Source organism: Vigna unguiculata, chromosome 3 (genome assembly GCF_037176805.1).
Source record: "Vigna unguiculata cultivar grain cowpea cultivar isolate G323 ecotype 2 chromosome 3, ASM3717680v1, whole genome shotgun sequence".
Lineage (NCBI taxonomy): Eukaryota > Viridiplantae > Streptophyta > Magnoliopsida > Fabales > Fabaceae > Vigna > Vigna unguiculata.
The window spans coordinates 4,431,560-4,449,179 of NC_140794.1; the positions used below are offsets into that span (position 1 = coordinate 4,431,560).

Consider the following 17,620-nt stretch of genomic DNA (forward strand, 5'->3'; position numbering starts at 1 on the left):
TTAATTCTATTACATAGTAATCATATTAAATTATATTTTATTTCAGAATAATAAAATATATCTGCTTTTAGTATACAAAATAAATATTTTTTAATTAAAAAAATTAATTTATGTATAAAAAGTCTAATTCGGTCTTTCTGAATTTTTTTATCCAAACTCCGTCGTCAAGAGTCTAACATGTTTGTATTTAGTTATTTGCATTTTGTGAGTCAAGAAAGTGAGTAGAAATTGAGCTTCTTTGAAAGAGGTAGAAGATCAGATGAGAAAGACATATGTTATATTAGTGTTTGATTATGCGTTACAATTGAATAAATTTAAGTTATAATTAGTTGCTTTTCTTTAAACTAAATTTTGTTACTTTTAAATTGATTTTAGAAGTCAAATATGCACTTGTGTTAGAAAATCAATTTTATACGACTCTGATACAAAACCAAGCATATGTAATTTACTATGTAATTTACAAATTCGTTGCTTTGCGTCCAGCGTGAGAGTTGATGTGATCAGGTATTTGGTGGTTACCGGTGGAGTTGATGTATTTGGTCGAGTTTAAGTTTAACATCGGTTAGAAATAGAAAATAAAATATTGTTCCAACGACAAAGACTTATAAATTTATTATTTTCATAAATTTATTATTTTAAGATTTTGAATTGAAAGTGATGTTAATATTTTATATGACTGAACTCAAATTTTATTAGTATTGTGTCTACCAAACCAAATCTTCAATAGATCTGTCAATTGATGGAATACTTAGCTAATTAATTGGACTTGTATTATCTGTATAATGTCTATTTTAAAATACTTAATATTTTTAATATTTTGTTAGTGTTGGAAAATTTGAATACTTTAAATTTGATTTCTTTTAGTTTGAATTGTTTATTTTGTTAAAATATTTTAGTTTGAATAAAAAACTCTAATTATTAAATTTATTTTGTCTTATTTAGATATAGTATTTTAATTATCATAGAAAAATGTATTAATTAAAAAGTACTCTATTACTGATTGAGACTAGTTTTATGCTAAAGTTTCTTAAGAATTTTTTAGTTTTTTCTATTAAAATTAACTAATGTAATTTTTAATTGATGTTTTTGACTCACACTACTTTGGATTTTTATTTTTTTATTTGTTGGTTCGAAATATTTTTTGGTTGACTTAGGAGGGTATTGAGTAAAAGAATTTGTTATATTAACATTAGCAAAAAGAAAAATAAAAACAGTTAAGATAAACCAAAAGTTTCCTTTAAGTGATATAATAAAATAATAACCAACCTCAATTAAAATCAGCTGATAATATTCAAAGAATTGATATCATGTTAAAGATATCCTAATTTCAACAAATCTAATGAGAATATAAAATAAGAGACAAACACGAAAAACAAGAATGAATAAATTATTTTAAATTTCATTCTTTTAGATTAAATTTCAAATTTACTATAGCATTGATATTTTATTATGAATAAATAATTATTTTTCCCACTTTCAGTTCAAACAAAATATTACTGTCTTTGTTTAAAAAATATGTCTGATACTTTTAAATGATTAAATATTGGTCATAGTAAAATTGAAATAAAATTTTGTACTTAACTATCATCAAAATATTTTATTTAAATAAAACAATTAAATTTAATATATTGTAATGTAATTTTCATAAAGTTGTGAAATGAAAGCGATCTCTAGAGTTTAAATCTAAAAGTCTAGAACTGGGTTTCCGTTACTTTTGGCGCCAAACCAGAGAGAGATTGTAGAAGAGGCGAAATGGTTCAGCTGTGTTTCGTTCTGGATCTGCGGAGCTTGGCACCTCCATTGTTGAGAGACATAAAGCAGGTACAGCCATGGCTCTAGAACCTGCACAATAAACTTCGTCTTTGCTATTATCTCAACTTCTATGCTTTTAACGTTGCTTTTAAACTGTGCAATAGAACCTTACCGAACAGATCTGCGATTTCTGAATCTTCGTGTCTCAATTTTCAGTCGCTGCTTCAACTCGCTAATTTTTACGCCATTTCGAGTTCGTCCAAGTCGCACGTGCGTAAATCGGCCACGCTCGGCGATAAGATCGGCTTGTGCTACGTCTTCAAGAATCGTTTATCTTCCTCTGATGAGGTATTGCTTCTGAAATGGTCATATTTTTCTTTAATCCTGGTTTGGTTTATAATTTCGAATGCACGAGCAATGGATGTGTTATGATCCCTGCGAGTGAGTTTAAAAGAGTGAACTGAATCTGCTGGTGTTGTAGTTGACGATCGCGTACAATCCCGTAGGAAACTTCATGCTACGTGATTTCCACCATGCTGTCAACAACTTGCCCTACGATGCTTTTCAGCCTGATATTGATAACATTTCCGGTACTCTCTCTCCCTCTCCGAACGCACATTTTTTTCTCATTCTGTTGAAGAACATGCATTGACTGCTTCGATGATTAATCATCAGATTCAATGATTTCAAATGTTTTGAGTGATCGAGTGTTGTATTCCTGGCAAGGCAAAGATATAGAGAGAAAAGTAGTTGTCATAACTTCGACCTTGCCTGAAGATGTGGACTCTGTAGTGCAGAAAAATCTAATGGTTAGTCAGTGTATTCATGTCATGGATTCTGTGCTATTATGTTTGATAAACTCTCTTTTTTCGCCCAAAAGCTAACTTTTATTGTTATTTGTTTTCCGAAAGGATGCTGCTGATAAATGTGTATCGGTTGATTTTGCTGTATTTCATCAAAAGTCAAGCCATCTGACAGATACACGTGAAAACATCAATAATTTTCGTCGTTGCATTTCTCATCTTGATAATTGCTCTGTTCAGACTTATATCCCTGGTTAAGTACCCTCACACACAATGTGTTATGGCCATACTTATTCAGTATGAAAACACTTTTGGGTATAGAATTTGATCTTTGGCTTTGATGAACACGAAGAAAAGAAAAATCTTTCTTTCAATGAACGAATTAACTTAGTAAATTTGAACCTAGGAAGTTTATGGTAAGAGTCTAAAATTGCAGATTTCAGAGTATTCCACAGCCTGGTTAAAAAATGGCTGCAGATTTTGAAAGATGACATGGAAGAGCCGCTGTTAGCTCGCCTCATCTTCAAGGACAATCTTTTTGAAGCTGTGAACCATATATTCTGCAACCTGTTTTCACCAGTGAATCCGATAACCAACAACTTCAGGCAGTGTCGGGTAATAGTGCTTAAATCCACAATAACTGACCACTTAACAAATATTATCGCATGTGTAATTTTTTATTTATTTATTTATTGAAAAGTAACAAGTTTGTATTTGTTGTTTAATTTAGAATAGCCAGTAATGACGCCCTAAATAAGTGACACCAAATAGTGACGGCTACTGACTAGTGATATGTTATTCCCTAAAAGAATGACCCAATGGATTGTACATTATGTGAAGAACCAACTTCTACATTGAACATGGAACGTAAAGGTTGTATTATTACTCTAAAACAATTCATAGAGTTTTGACAATATTCTAATGAATACATTACACTAAAATCAGTTGCACATACTTGTTAAATGCTGAATCTTGGTTGTCATTCATAAATCCAGAGGCAAACTGGATCCACTATCCTTGTTTGGGAAGATTATTATTATTAATTTTCACTAGGCATTTTTATGGGACAACTTATAACTTCAATAACATCAAGTGGACCTATATCACGACACTAAGTAAACCTTATCTGAAACATAAGAAACAACAAAACAATGTAATAATGCAAAATAGTTTTTGTTTTCTAAATAATTCTGCCTTTCGAAGGCCTTGACATCACTTAGAATTGAATCTTGTGCTATCTAGTATCTACAGGAGATCTCCTTTTCTTTCACTTTAGTTTTTTGTTCCACTAATTTAAAGGAAAAGGATGAGGCATTAATTATTAGAATTGTTCATGCACAGACATGCAGATGCCACGGTATTCCTTTAGGGGATGCTGAAAAAAATTTCAGCAGACTTTCCTGTTCAGTTACTGGCTGCAATCTGGAAACATTCGATGTTATAGAAAATTCTGTTCAAGTTGGGGAAAAAACTATTCTGTTTCTTCCTTCATTCTATAATTCCCTGAAGCTCCAGCAAATCACTTCACCAATCAACATTAATGTAACTGAGAGGATAAATTTGGCATCTGTTGATGAAGGTGTGTATTTGCTTACGGTCTTTCGTATATAACTTCAGCTTAATATTATGCAACAAAGATTGAATTTTTTCGCATTTCAATTAAACTGTCAAAGGCAAACGGATGTTTTATTGCAACCCGTAAGGAACTTCTTAGTGGATTGATAGCCTACTCGAAAGGAAGGAACCGTCTTCATTATTTCACTTCATTCCTTTTTTTACTTATTTTCATTTCAAATTTTTAAATTATATTTCCCACCAATTTTATTCTTCTTTTATGGAGAATTAGAGTGACTGATTAAACAAATTCTAGTAGATCTATCGTATTTTTCTAAACTACGCTAGTGGCTTAAACAAGTTCTAGTAGACCCTGGATCATTTTCCATCATATATAAATTTGATTTATTCATTTAAATTTTATGTAGGTCTTATAATCGGGGCCTCATTTGTTGTGGTATCATCCTCTTATCATGTGATTGAAACCACTTCAGATGATACTGATCAGTCTGAAGTGAATGTTCAACGTGTGTATAAATTCCACTCCCCCTTTGAAATTCTATTTAAGTGTCACTGTTACTCTTGCATTGCTCTGATTCAATTTATATTGGTCCAATTCTTCACAAAGTTTACATTCCATTATGGCTCTAATTTAGCAGTTTTTCGAGGCCTTTCCAGCTTTCTACAATCCATGAACCAAGGTTTAATATGCTCTTCAAATTATGATTTGGAAACAATGGCAGAGGCTCCTTGTCATTGCTATTATATTCTGCAGCCATCGGATACAGGACCAATGCTTATGAGGGTGAGAAGTAGCTTCCTTTTGCTGCTCATTTATCCCTCTTGTTCTCTGCACATTTACACGCAGTAGCATAATGGTAATCATGCCAGTGCCATTCCTCGTTTCCACTGCAGTAATATGCATTTTGGGTTATTTATCCAATGGTGATCTATTACTTTCAATTGTAACAATATCCTTAAAATATACAGCGTCTAGCAGGGGCAGAAGAAGTCCTAGGAGTTCCTGACAATCGATCGGTTGAATCATCAATCAATAAGGAAATTGAGAACTCTGTTCAAGCCTGTCTGCTAAAGGTTAATTTAAACATTTTCCTAAAATGTTTTCGTTTTTTTTGTGTGTTTTCCCCTCCAATGACTTATCTGTAGATAATAACAGTACACATCCTCGTGCATGAAATTTTAATCTATATGTGTTCCTCAATCTGCTGGGAGCTCTACATATGTAAATTTATCTAAGAAAATTTTGGTTGTTCATCATCTAAAGTTTTCCTGTAGTGCGAGGAAGTAGCATGTTACTAATATCTTTTGTTCTGGAAACACTAATTCCCTAAACTTCTACTATTTATGTGTTAACAATTATTAGATGTTCAATTTGAAATTAATCATTTAAATATTTACAATAAGCACCTTCTATCTTGGAATGTGGAAACCAAATTTGCTTGCAGATTGATCTAACGGACTATGACCCATTGCTGCATGAAAGAGGCTTTCATCAAAAACTAAATGTGCTTGTCAAAGAAAGCCTTCGATTTGGGTGAGTTTCTACTTCCAGCTGACGTGTGAGAATGCATGTACTGAAGAACACCCTTTGGACATGAATAACCTCTCAAAAAAATAAGCTAATTTTATTTTTCTTTTCAAAAGAATTAAAAATAACAAGAACGGGATGACCAGTCCTATTGAGTATATGCTGCCAAATATAGCGACTGTTCTAAATGAACAATATTGGCAAACCATTTGATTAGCTGATTATCCAAAGTTGTCTATACGTTTTCATGTTCATAGTTAATTGTGATTTCATTATGCTGTAGGTCAATGTTCTCTAAATTAGAAGGTTCATATTCGGAACTAAGCTCAAGTCCGCAACCTTCGTCTGAGGTGATCGTTAAAGCAGAACCAGCCACAGGTGTCATTGTGAATGAGGAAGATTTGACATTGGATATAGCGGATCAAGAAGAGAAGACCATGGCCTGTATTACAGAAGAATGGAAGCAATTGGTTGTAAGTGAAGACCCCAAGTTGTACTCTCCATCTTGTATGTCCAAAGCCAAGTTGGGTCAATCGAGTGCGTGTGTATCACCGCGAGATGGTAACAATAGACAGCTAGACAGAGAAACTTCAAGGATTCTGGAGAGGTTGGAGGTTCCGAGGCCATTAAAAGCAAAGACCATCTCACCTGGTTCAAATGAAAGTTGCATGAAAAATACCAGTGTGCCCATAAAGAAGCCTCTTATACCATTTCAGCCAACTCAACCATTGCAGCTAACTCAAGGTACAGAACAAGTCTTTGTCAGTAGCCAGCTAATAAAACCTAATTTCCAGAGGCTAAAAAGGAAACATAGATGAAAAGAAGGCAACTCCACGTTTCACGTAAACGTATCTTCAGAAAGTCGATAAGGTTAGTCTATTTCTTTCCTCTTTTGCATTCTGTTGCAAGTGATTTTCTTTTGTAACCTGCTTAAGCTAATCATGGAACAAGTTTTAGGGGCTAGTGTGCAAACGTCCAAAAATTAATATGCTCATTTAAGCTTACTGAAAATATTAGCAGATCTTTGAATCATTATCACTAAACATATTAATAAAATCACGTCTTTAGAGACTGTTACAGTTACAACAGTCAAACATGAGTGTTCATGGGTTGGAATAACCATAAAGTCTACCGACCCTATAATTGGATTCGGAGTTGTTCGACTCTTTCAAACTTTTATTTTGTTTTGATAGCTGGTCTTAGTTTGAAAACTACGGACTTGAAACACAGTCTGTCAGAGTGATATTTTCTATTTTAGTTGTTATCTGTATTTTTTTTACATTTATTATTTTATTTTATTTTATTTTTTACAATCTTTCTAGAAAAATTAAAAGAATATGTAAGGTTTCTTTAATCCGATTGGTTTGATTTAGATTTTACTTTATAAATATCTAAAGTATGCCCAATCAATTTAAATAACAGATTTAATCAAATTCTAACCATGTTCAACCATGGTTAGAAACTAAAAGATGTATATTAAAGCTAGCTCAAATAAAAAAGATATAATGTCTTAGTCACTAAGATAATGATATATATTGTTATTTAATTACATTTTTAATCCTTAAAATTCATGATCAACCCTGTTTTAATCCTTTGAATTTAAAAAAAAAATATTTTATTCATTCAAAAATTACGATTTTGAACTAAATGATTTTACTCGTTCAGAATTAAGGTTTAGAAACCAGAAGTAATTTCAGTTTTTCAAATTTCATGTTTAGTGTTTAATATTTTTTTTTTTTTGAAACCATCTTTTTTTAATATTAAGGAGATCAAAATCATATTCATTTTCATTTTGAGCGATTTAAAACATAATTAAATTTGAAATTATATATTAAATTTTATTAAAAATAGTTGTTATAAACATGTCGTCCTTACAAGCTTAATATTTTTTTTCCTAAAAATTCATAATTTTAAGAGGTTTAACCAAAGTACTAAACTTCTATCAAATAAACTAATCAAATCATAAAACAACTGTGCAGTAGACATTTTGACAACCGACTTGAATTTATTTATACACTCAGATTGATAAAGGAAGCATGAGCGATAAAGATGAAGTGAATTATTACATTAATGATCTAAGAATGATGATACAGCTAACTAAAAGTTTTAGTTTCTTTATACCAAATTTTAAATCAAACTTGTCAAGTTTGTTCTGTGGTATTCTTCAATTAATCAGCATTGCACAAAATATTGGCATTTCAAATAGCTCTTTGCCAAAAGTGTCAAAGGATAGTTCTCTTTATTTCCTCCATTAGCATAACACAGATAACGAGGATATTTGTTGCAGAATTCTCCAGATGGAATAACATAATAGAATATTGTTTCAGTAGGGCTAACTCTAGGTAATATATTATTCTATTATTGTTACTGTCGTTCATTATGTTTAAATAATATAAAATTTACTCTAAACATTTTCTATTTGTTGAACTCATGTTTAAATTGTCCACAATATTCGAGGAGTAATAACTTCTTTCTTGTGTATTTTTGTTTACCTAATTTATATGGATAAGTTATTCCTATACATTAGAGATTCATTTTTGTATCCAGCCAAAGAAATTTAAAGAACTATTCTACGTTAAGTAAATTTAAAGCAATATGAGGTGAATTTTCTCCCAATGTAATAATAGAATGAAAAGCAAAAAGGTATAACTAAATTTCTTTTTTTCATTATTTAGATTTTTTATAATATAATAGAAATAAAAATCATTAGAGGAAAAAGAAAAAGAAAAATATTGAATCAAATAAAAAATGTAATACAATTTATCATAATTTTAAACCATTCAAATGACGGAATATAATATGATTTCCTTTGTTTTCCTTTCATTTCCCTTCATTCAATTTCTATTATTTTTACAGAAAATATCAATGATAAGAATCTCTGTAAGAAAAAAAAATCAATTTTCTTGCAGTTGGTAGGAAATTCACTCCTACCACAATCCAATTTTGGACACGTAATGTGTGCTTTTGCTTTAGCCCCGTAAAAAGAAAATAAAGTAGAAAGCAAGAAAAAAGAGGTTAACGCATTTGTCAAAAAGCAAATTTTGTTTGGAAATGTCTATCATTAGCCAGAAAACAATTAATCATCACACCCACAAAAAAGAAAAAGAGCAAAAATATGCTAACAATCTTATTACTATAATAATTTTCTTTTCTTTATAGTAAATTTTAAACATTTGTTTTCACTTGCAACAATGAAACTTAAATAAAGTAAACATAGTTTTAGTTATACTAACAAGTTTTTATTCAGAATAACAAGTTGTTATATTTCTCATTTTAATAATTAAAACATTTGAATCATATTTTAAAATCTTTTTCACATTAATTTTTTAGAACCAACATAATTATCTTATTTTGAAAAATATATTTCTCGAACGACGATATGTCTCACCCAACAAGTACATATTGATAGAAAATTTACTAAAATTTCGCTTAGCGAGAGTTGTGCTCGCTCAACACATAATATTTCTAGAGTAATTTTTACAAATTTGTTAATGAGTTCTATTTCGTCTAACGAATGAAATGTTCCTACTTAAAAATATTACTCACCCAACTAATACGTCTTCCCCTTTCTCACTAACTTTGCAAAGTATGCTCTCACTCAGAAAGTGAGACACTCGTCTAGCAAGTCTTCATAATTCATAACTTATAACATATATATGAAATTATTCAATTGATCTCAACATGTATTTTTCTTCCCTCTCACAAGTCAAAATAGGTTATACAAGTTTAAAATATACCATTTCAAACCGATTAAACCACATTTAATATCCTTGAAATAAACTTTACCATTAATCCTCAAACACACACCTCATTTTTCCTCAATAACCAATTTAACAATTTCACCGACTCACATCCACCAAACAAGAAAAAATCACATCATATACATAATTCAACCACTCTCAATAAGAAATTCACCAACAATTTAATTCAACAATCCTATCAAATTTAAATACATAATTTTCCTTACTTGATTATTGAGCAAGAATACAAAATCGTTTGTGCCTTTATACAATCTATTCACAAAAAAAATAAAAGAACAATATCTCCACAAGAAAAGTTTGGATTAATGATTTGAACGTACCCTAAAAACCTTAATTGAACAAAAATTCATCTAAAGCTCTTTTGTCAATACATGTAACCACAAACAATATACATGCAACCCAAAAACACTAAAAGATTATAAAGAAAACAATAGATGAACTTACTTTATTCAACAAACTAATCGGTAGGATTGTAAACTTTAACATCAAGAATTACCGATCCAGTCTTCAAATAAATAAAAAATGGAGTCAAAAAATATTGAGAGAAAGACAAAAAAAAAAATTGTAAAAGATAGTGAATTTTATAAGATGAATCTCGATTAATATAATTTTCTATTTATAATCTAACTTTTGGTAATAAAACAATTGTGTGTCGGATTTTAATATTATTACTAGTTTTAGCTATTTTTCATGTCCTTACATTTAGCATGCATACTGACATTATTATTGAGGTTGGTAAATATGAAAGAAGAAAACCCTACTATCTGTAAAAGAAGAAAAGACCAGAGAAAATAAAATGTGGACAGATAAGATTTGTAAATAAATAAAAAATAAAAATTTTATTACATTTATATTTTCTTAACTTTAAAACTTTAAAATATTGGAATATTTATTCTTTATCTATTGTAAACTCGAGCATCAAACTTAAAAAAATAAATTACACAAACATTATGAGTAAAATTTGGTGGTTTACTAAAACAGATTATTAAATAATATGGTTAAGCATGTTTTAGTTTCTAAATTTGATGAAAAATTAAAATTTATTTGTTTTAAATTTTATTGTAATTTGGTTTTTAAATTTTAAATATAAATAAATAAATATAATCATTACAGTCTAATTGTGTTAAATTTTATTCGACGTGACAATAAAAGTATATTTATGTTTACAAATTTTACACGTTTTAGTTTAAATAAAAATTTATTTTCATTCGATCGAAATGATTATATTTATTTACTTTTAAAATTTAAAAATAAAAATATATTATAGAATTTTAGTTTTGCATTGAAGATTACAAACATATTTAACTAAATATTATGGTAATCATTATTTTTAAAATTATAAACATGTGGCAAAGAGCAATGAGAAGTAACACAGTCCACTAATACCAGGTTAGGTTTTCAGAATGAATATCTGACACTATTAATAATGACAAAAGAATTAATGTATATCTATTCAATCTTCTTTTTCTTCAAACAGTGTTGTGAAAATGGACTGATAGGAAAATGACATAGTCTTTTTCTTTCTGGTCCTCTTTAGCTATGAAAAACACACTCAATAACTATGTCCACATCTTCTTGTTGCCTAACCAAAAGTGACTTAATTTTGTCTTGGACAACATATACCATCAACTCTTTCTTTCATCATGCATCATTCTGGATACAACTCTTTAGTGTCATATAACTAAATATTCTTCCTACATAACTCAAAAAAACTGAAAACAGAGTTGCACAGTGCATCTTACCATAACTTACCAAATTAATATATTTCCAATTCAACTCATTCAACCTCTGCCTTTTGCTTTCTTTCATAAACTGAAAATTATGAGAAAATGAAAAAGGCAAGCATCTTTTTCATCAATATTCTAGAAACAGAGTGAATTAAATTTACACAGACTATTCAGTGCATTTGAGATGAACAAATTATTCCCTTTCTGTATTATTTTCCAGTTTCTCCCAGGTCCTTCCCTTGGGATTACAAAAGAGAAAAAAATTAAAAAAAATTAAAAAAAAAAAGAACCCTTCTTGTGATGATCTTTCCTTAAAAATTTACATGGGTATACGACACTGAGACTGAGACACATCCTTTAGCAGTTGGTAGTACTTTAACCATATACGTATACAAAATTATTTATGGACCATCAACAACATCACACAACATTGATCATAGTGGAATCATGCGAAATCGACAACTTTAAACTATGTCGTTCCACATCCTTCACTTGTTATCGATAGTTCGTTCCCCTGTCTTGTCAGAAATTCTCTTTGTGGAAATCATACTTGGTGGATGTGTTGTGAGAGAAATCCAACGCAAGCTGGCGAAGCTCATGGGTCAGAGCCGATGGCCCACAGTAAAACACCCCTGCACCACACAAATAAAACAACATGTTTTTTATCCGAATCATGGTACATGAAAGAAGAAAAAAAAACAGCATTAGCAGCAATTATTGCAGTGTGTGAAATGAAACAGTGAATCTATGTCGGATTATCTAAATCTAAAAAACACGAGTTAAGTTACCTACCAACACGAGCATGTGGATGATTAAGGGCTATGCGTTTGTAAACTGTGCGCCAATTGGGTTTGGCAAAGTGAGACATGACGCGAGTTCCAGAGACAATGTCAAGGCCATTCTTCGCATGGTTGATCGATTGCAACATCGCAATGAGAGCAGAACGAGCATCACCTTCTTCGTACACGCTGGTGCAGTAGCTATGGAGTTCTATCACCTTCCTTCGATCCTCTTCCGCCACCTCGTTCATCACCCCTTTGAACCAGTCGAACGAACCCTGCTCTCTCGTCACCCAGTAGAAATATGCTCTCCTTGTCTTGAACTCATCACCACTCTTCGCCACCGCTCCCTCCTCCACTTCCTCCTCCTCTATCCCCTTCAACCTCTTCACCATGTCCTTCAGAATACTTATCATTGGGGTAGCCCCTATTCCTAACCCCACCAGCAGAACCACCTCGTACTCCTTGTAGTCCTGTGCCGGAGCCCCGTATGGTCCATCCACCAGAACCTTCGGGAAATTTCTGCAACCATACAACGTCTCTTTCTCATATATTTTAATAAAAAAACTTAATTTACGTTTTGGGTCAGAGTTACATAATTTTCAGTATCTTGTGAACCGACGAGTTAACTCGCATGCAGAAATTTTCAACACACGTCCTTATCACAACACTTTTTTTTTTAACCTTTGTTTCCTCACAACTTAACTTGACGAGTGAATTTCATTACAATGTATCAGTTTCACTACCGTCTTATTTGACAGTGAAAGAGAAGAGTGAGCAGTGTAACGATGACAGAAAATTTGATGCAACAAGACAAGAAGGATCGTGTCGTGTGTATCTGTAATATATTTTATTGTTCTTGTTTGAATGTCAAAAAATTAATGTAGTAATTGTATATTATATGTGTTACTTTTATTTTTTAGTATTTGCATCTTTTTTTTTTTTTTAAATGTTCACCTAATGCTTACCGAAATAGTGAGCATGTGCTGGTAAGGTGCACTGAAACTCTCGGTAGCTGTCATTGACCATTAAACGAAAATGGACAAACAAACATGCTCTGTATGATGATGCTCATGTTTTGTTAAATAATTTTGATCCAACTTGTTTTGTGCTCTCCAGCAGCCATCAATTATTGGATTTGTACTTTTCTCTAATAAAATTAAAATTTGATGATATTTTTTGTGTGTTAAATTAGGTTCTACCTTTAGTTAAAAGTAGTTCCAGTGAGATTTAAACTCCTATACTGAACAAATTTTACTGCATGAAAGTTTTTGAACAAATTAGTAAATATTTAAATTCAAGTTCTGAAATAGAATAGGTCTTACATTGAACTGTTATCTCCTTTCAAGCATTCTGCTCTTAGAAGTCCACTCTGTCCATTGAGGGGTTGTTGGCATGCCTGCAAGAAACCAACACAACAAAGATTTTTTAATTATCAGAAACCCACATTTAATTAGAAAAAAAAATGATAATTCACCTGCGAGAATTTGGTTTTCAGACTTCGGGTCCAATCACCAAGAATTTTGATGTGAACGCTTAGGTAATCATCATCAGGGGCTGAAGTTATGGAAAATGGATGCCTATATAAATGCATAAACAATGAACAATGAATATACATCAATTAGATTTTGTTAAATAAGAATTACATGCAAAACATTTCATTTAGAAGATGGTTCTCAAAATGCAAACCATTCAAATGGAGACACAGCAGCACAATTCACAAACATGTATTGTCCACTTTTGTAGGTAAATCCCTGAGGTTTTGACATTTGAAGTGATAACACATTTCCAGGATAAAGAGTCACCTTCAAAGTTAACAACATGAACACTTTTTAACCTTAGCCAAAAAAGTAACTAAAAATCAAATTTTTATCATTTGTTACATACCTTCAATATTTTGACAGACTTAATACTTGATCTGAGTGCTCTAATCAGTCTTTCCAATGCATAAATGGTGATGGGAACAGCTAGATACATCCATGTCTGCAAAACACATAATGTTAAGAACAGGTGAATCCATTATCTTTCAACTCAAAACAACTGTGTAAAAACAAAAAAAAAACACTTGAGGGTTAAGTGAAGGTGCTACTAACCGTTTTCTTGTACCATTTCTTGGTCAAGTAAAGTTTGATTCCATGAATAACCAACAGGGCATAGACAAAAACGAAGAGATGATGAGAATACCAAAAGGCATTGAAACCTGTGAGTTTGTTGAAGGGTTTGGGAAGTTTGGTTCTTCCTCTTCTGAATGCAGGATTGGCCAATGTAAAAGCTATTGCCATCAGCACTATCATTACAATCCCTGTTACTCCTTCCCATGATTTCACAAAATACCAATAATCTGAAGGTCTTTCTCCGAAAAAGGGTTCCATCAGCTTGTACTTCTCATCACTTGCATGAAGAAGCCGAGGAAAATCACATGTAAGATGATATATGGCATGTACACCAACACCAATTGCTATTGCCACAGCTATTACCTGAAAAAACACTATCATATAGAAATGTTTCTTTTCCTGTTCTTGAAGGAGCTAGCAGAAGTGAGAATTACCTTGTGGAAGTTGATGTTGTCGTCGAAAGGAACTACAGCACCAAGTTTGGTCTTGTTTCTTAGCCAGGTAATGGTGTTTCGGCAAACAGGTAACAAGATGAGAGCCATGTTCAATTTAAGAGTCTCTGCTGCACCTTTTGCCATGCATACACAATGGCCCATTACCTCATACACAGCTCTTCTCCGATATTGCACAAATTTATAGGCAAATAGGCCTAACATCACACCAATCCACAGGGCAAGTACCCAAGATCTTCGCCAATTGTCCAGCAAAAAGTACTTGGCATCCCTGTACCACCTCAAAATTACACTGTCCACATACGTTGGCTTAAGCTTTTGGCTTAGCATTTGACTCAGGTTCTTGCTTTCTCCTCTTGTAGTTTCCTCTGGTGCATGCAACAGAAGTGTTTCCAAGCTGTCTATCTGTTTTTCCCCCAACAAAATATGGCCATAAAAGTTAAACAATTTGGCTCGGTGGAGAGTTCTATAACATTGAATGCAGTTTTTCAAATCCATAGATTGCAGACTAGACTAGGCTAGGCTATTTCAGTTACCATGATGTATCCTGAGTCATCAGGGTCCAGTTCTTCCATGATCAAAGCTGCATATTCCTCTGCTTGCTTCTGAATGTTTGACAGTTTGTTCGCAGTGGCGCTAAGGCAGATAATCTGAACCAGAATTGATCACATATGATCAAAAAATCAGATGGGAGGGGAAATTCAGATTACTACAATTTTCTGACCAAACATGAAAAGTAATGATTTTGTAGTTTACCTCTTTAATTTCTTCCTCGGTGATTCTTCCATCTGCATCTTTATCAACCCTGCGTTGCAAATCCAAGTCAACAACATCGGTGAGGGTGATATTAACCAAACAAAATGCTTCATGTTTATATCAACCAAAACAACGAATTACATGTCAAAGAATGTTTTGAGCCTGGTATCAAAGCTCTGGTCAGAAATACTGTCCCAGAACTCCCTCAACTGGATCTTGTTAATGGAACCCCCTTGAATACCTCTCTGCCTAGCAAGAGTATCAAAAAGCTTCTCTGCATAAGCCTCGGATTCCTTGTTCAATCCTAGAATTAATCAAATCCAATGACACTGTTAAAAACCACTGTACAGTGTACATTAACTAACATTCATGTCACTTGCAGTAAAACAAGGAGGTTAGGTGTACCTAAGCATTGTGCAAAGAGAGTACGAGGAAGATAGCCATCAGAGTTAGCAGTGAGCTTCTGAAACCGGTTCTCCACCTCATCCCACCCTGCACCCCCATCGGTCATGCTGATGAACTTGAGCCCTGTGAGAGCATGAGCCACTGCAGACTTCGTTCTTTCGAAGTGTTTCGGTGCTGGTTTTGAGAAAGAAGCCAAACGCTTCAGCTGCTTCATGCGGATTGCAGCACTCTGAACCACAGAGGCACCAAACGATTTTTTCTTCTCAAGCCTCTTCCCTGTCAAACCCAGCTTTTCATCCTCCTCTTCCACCCCATCAAAATCTTTAACACTGTGTAAGGCCACAGAATCACCATGAATGTCCATGGTGACCTCAACATAGTGACCCTCACCAGCTTCTGCCTCAGATTTTCTGCCACTGTCAAGTTCAACATCAGTACCATGTTTTGACTCTGAACCTCCTGCGTTGTTGTTTGTCTCAGACCTTTCAGCATCAGTTAGTTCTATGTCTGATTCATGGTGGTGAAGATCTGCAGAAGCTCCTCCCATTTTCTTCTCTTTTTTTTTTTCTTCTTGTGATGAACACACACACACACTTTTTCAGGTTTCTTTCTTCACACTCATTTGTTTCTCTTTCCCTGCTAGCTGCCACTTCTGGCTATATGTACGTATCTTATAACCTCTTGCTATGGACAACAATGACAGCCATTTTATCATAGAAAAAGCTCTTCAATTCAAAGTGACTTTTTTTTTTTGGATGTCTTTGTTTATTTAAAGCATTTAGCTTATCTTCATTTCTTTGCACTTCTTTATAATAAACCATGAAAATTATAGACTCTGTAGGTGTTTCAATCAATGTCAATAACATCATAAAAATAACCAATTTCCAACGTAGTTTCTTTATGTTTGACTCAACTCAATCAATTTGTGAAATAAAAAATGTGTATCATTGTTTTCTTATTTAAGTTTAATGTCATGTTTTACCACTTCCTATGATTATTATTTTGTAGATTTTACCCTTCAAGTGTTTCTTTCTCCTTTTCTCATCACAGTTTAAGGTGTTATAAAATTAAAAATACTGTTATTTCTGCACTTTCTATGAACAATGGTACCTTTTTTTTTAGATATTCTAACAAAGATTCTATTAATGGTTTAATGATTGATAAAATCTTTCAAAGCATTTGGAATGTCACATGCTAGTTAAATTAGGTACTTGATCTATTCCATCCATGGAGATATTGAATTCATAAATTGGAATGAAACAAAATTCAATTTTCATTCATTTTGTTTAATGACAATGATTAAAACTTTAATGTGACATAAAGTTGACACGGGAAAACCTTTAATATAAAATTAAAGTGTAGAAAATTCACAATTATTATTCTTTAAAATGAAGATACATTTTTTCTACTTTCAAAATTCTTGCCCTTCTTTAATTTAATTTTCAATTATTTTTTGCTCATAAACTTTTTTATTATTTTCTCCAATAAAAGATTTCATATAGTTTGACCTTGAAGAAATTTGAAATTATTGATTGTGATACAAAATTTGCATAGTTAACAGTTTATTAATTAATTAATTAAATATTTTAACATAGTAGTTAGTTGGCATCACATTGAACAAAATCTTAGAAGATAAGCAAAGAGCGTAATAAAAGGCACCGATCATGTATGTGACAGTGGCATTGCCTTTTTTCACCATTTTTTCACCCAAACAAACCCAACCAAATCATTACTTATAAAATTCAATTAATTCATGTTTCATTGGACCCACACCACCACTGTAACCCTAAACACATTCTATTAAAATAAAAATAAAAATTAAATCCAATCTTAAAATCTTGCACATGCATTTTACTCACCTGTCACTGTCTCACATTTTTTTTAGTAGCTTATGTTATCATATTTTATTAACATTTGTGTTTCTTTACAAGTGGAATAGAAAATTAATGTGTATGTTTTAATGTAATC

The 17,620-nt window shown here is 32.1% G+C and overlaps 2 protein-coding genes across 3 annotated transcripts; one reads left to right on the top strand and one right to left on the bottom strand.

Annotated features, from left to right (window-relative positions):
- The first annotated feature begins 1,707 nt into the window (after window positions 1-1,707).
- On the top strand, window positions 1,708-7,231 carry LOC114178395 (uncharacterized). 2 transcript variants are annotated; one of them, XM_085671036.1, is made up of 12 exons: window positions 1,708-1,821; window positions 1,969-2,100; window positions 2,234-2,342; window positions 2,428-2,561; window positions 2,664-2,808; window positions 2,992-3,170; window positions 3,897-4,134; window positions 4,538-4,636; window positions 4,769-4,914; window positions 5,100-5,204; window positions 5,576-5,664; window positions 5,942-7,231. In XM_085671036.1, exons 1-12 carry the CDS (start codon window positions 1,753-1,755, stop codon window positions 6,474-6,476), a joined length of 1,980 nt encoding a protein of 659 aa, XP_085527162.1. In that variant the 5' UTR covers window positions 1,708-1,752; the 3' UTR covers window positions 6,477-7,231. The 2 variants fall into 2 exon arrangements, with proteins under 2 accessions (XP_085527162.1, XP_085527161.1); XM_085671035.1 differs by having other exon boundaries at window positions 4,538-4,914.
- Window positions 7,232-11,324: 4,093 nt separating this feature from the next.
- RBOHA (respiratory burst oxidase homolog A) lies at window positions 11,325-16,345 on the bottom strand. Its single transcript, XM_028063042.2, has 12 exons — window positions 15,653-16,345; window positions 15,389-15,551; window positions 15,248-15,296; window positions 15,028-15,141; window positions 14,474-14,896; window positions 14,019-14,402; window positions 13,813-13,908; window positions 13,615-13,730; window positions 13,403-13,505; window positions 13,251-13,324; window positions 11,939-12,447; window positions 11,325-11,778 (listed from the first exon to the last, which is right to left on the bottom strand). The coding sequence occupies exons 1-12, from the start codon at window positions 16,197-16,199 to the stop codon at window positions 11,669-11,671; spliced, it is 2,688 nt and encodes an 895-aa protein (XP_027918843.1). The 5' UTR covers window positions 16,200-16,345; the 3' UTR covers window positions 11,325-11,668.
- Window positions 16,346-17,620: the final 1,275 nt, after the last annotated feature.

Excerpts from the sequence above, each read along its gene's own strand:
- LOC114178395 (XM_085671035.1), top strand. The coding sequence starts at position 1,753 with ATGGTTCAGCTGTGTTTCGTTCTGGATCTGCGGAGCTTGGCACCTCCA. Across the intron at positions 5,205-5,575 it reads TTCAAGCCTGTCTGCTAAAG|ATTGATCTAACGGACTATGA; the intron begins GTTAATTTAAAC and ends ATTTGCTTGCAG. Across the intron at positions 5,665-5,941 it reads AAAGAAAGCCTTCGATTTGG|GTCAATGTTCTCTAAATTAG; the intron begins GTGAGTTTCTAC and ends ATTATGCTGTAG.
- RBOHA (XM_028063042.2), bottom strand. The coding sequence starts at position 16,199 with ATGGGAGGAGCTTCTGCAGATCTTCACCACCATGAATCAGACATAGAA. Across the intron at positions 14,897-15,027 it reads ATGACTCAGGATACATCATG|ATAGACAGCTTGGAAACACT; the intron begins GTAACTGAAATA and ends GGGGAAAAACAG. Across the intron at positions 13,909-14,018 it reads AGAAATGGTACAAGAAAACG|ACATGGATGTATCTAGCTGT; the intron begins GTTAGTAGCACC and ends TGTGTTTTGCAG.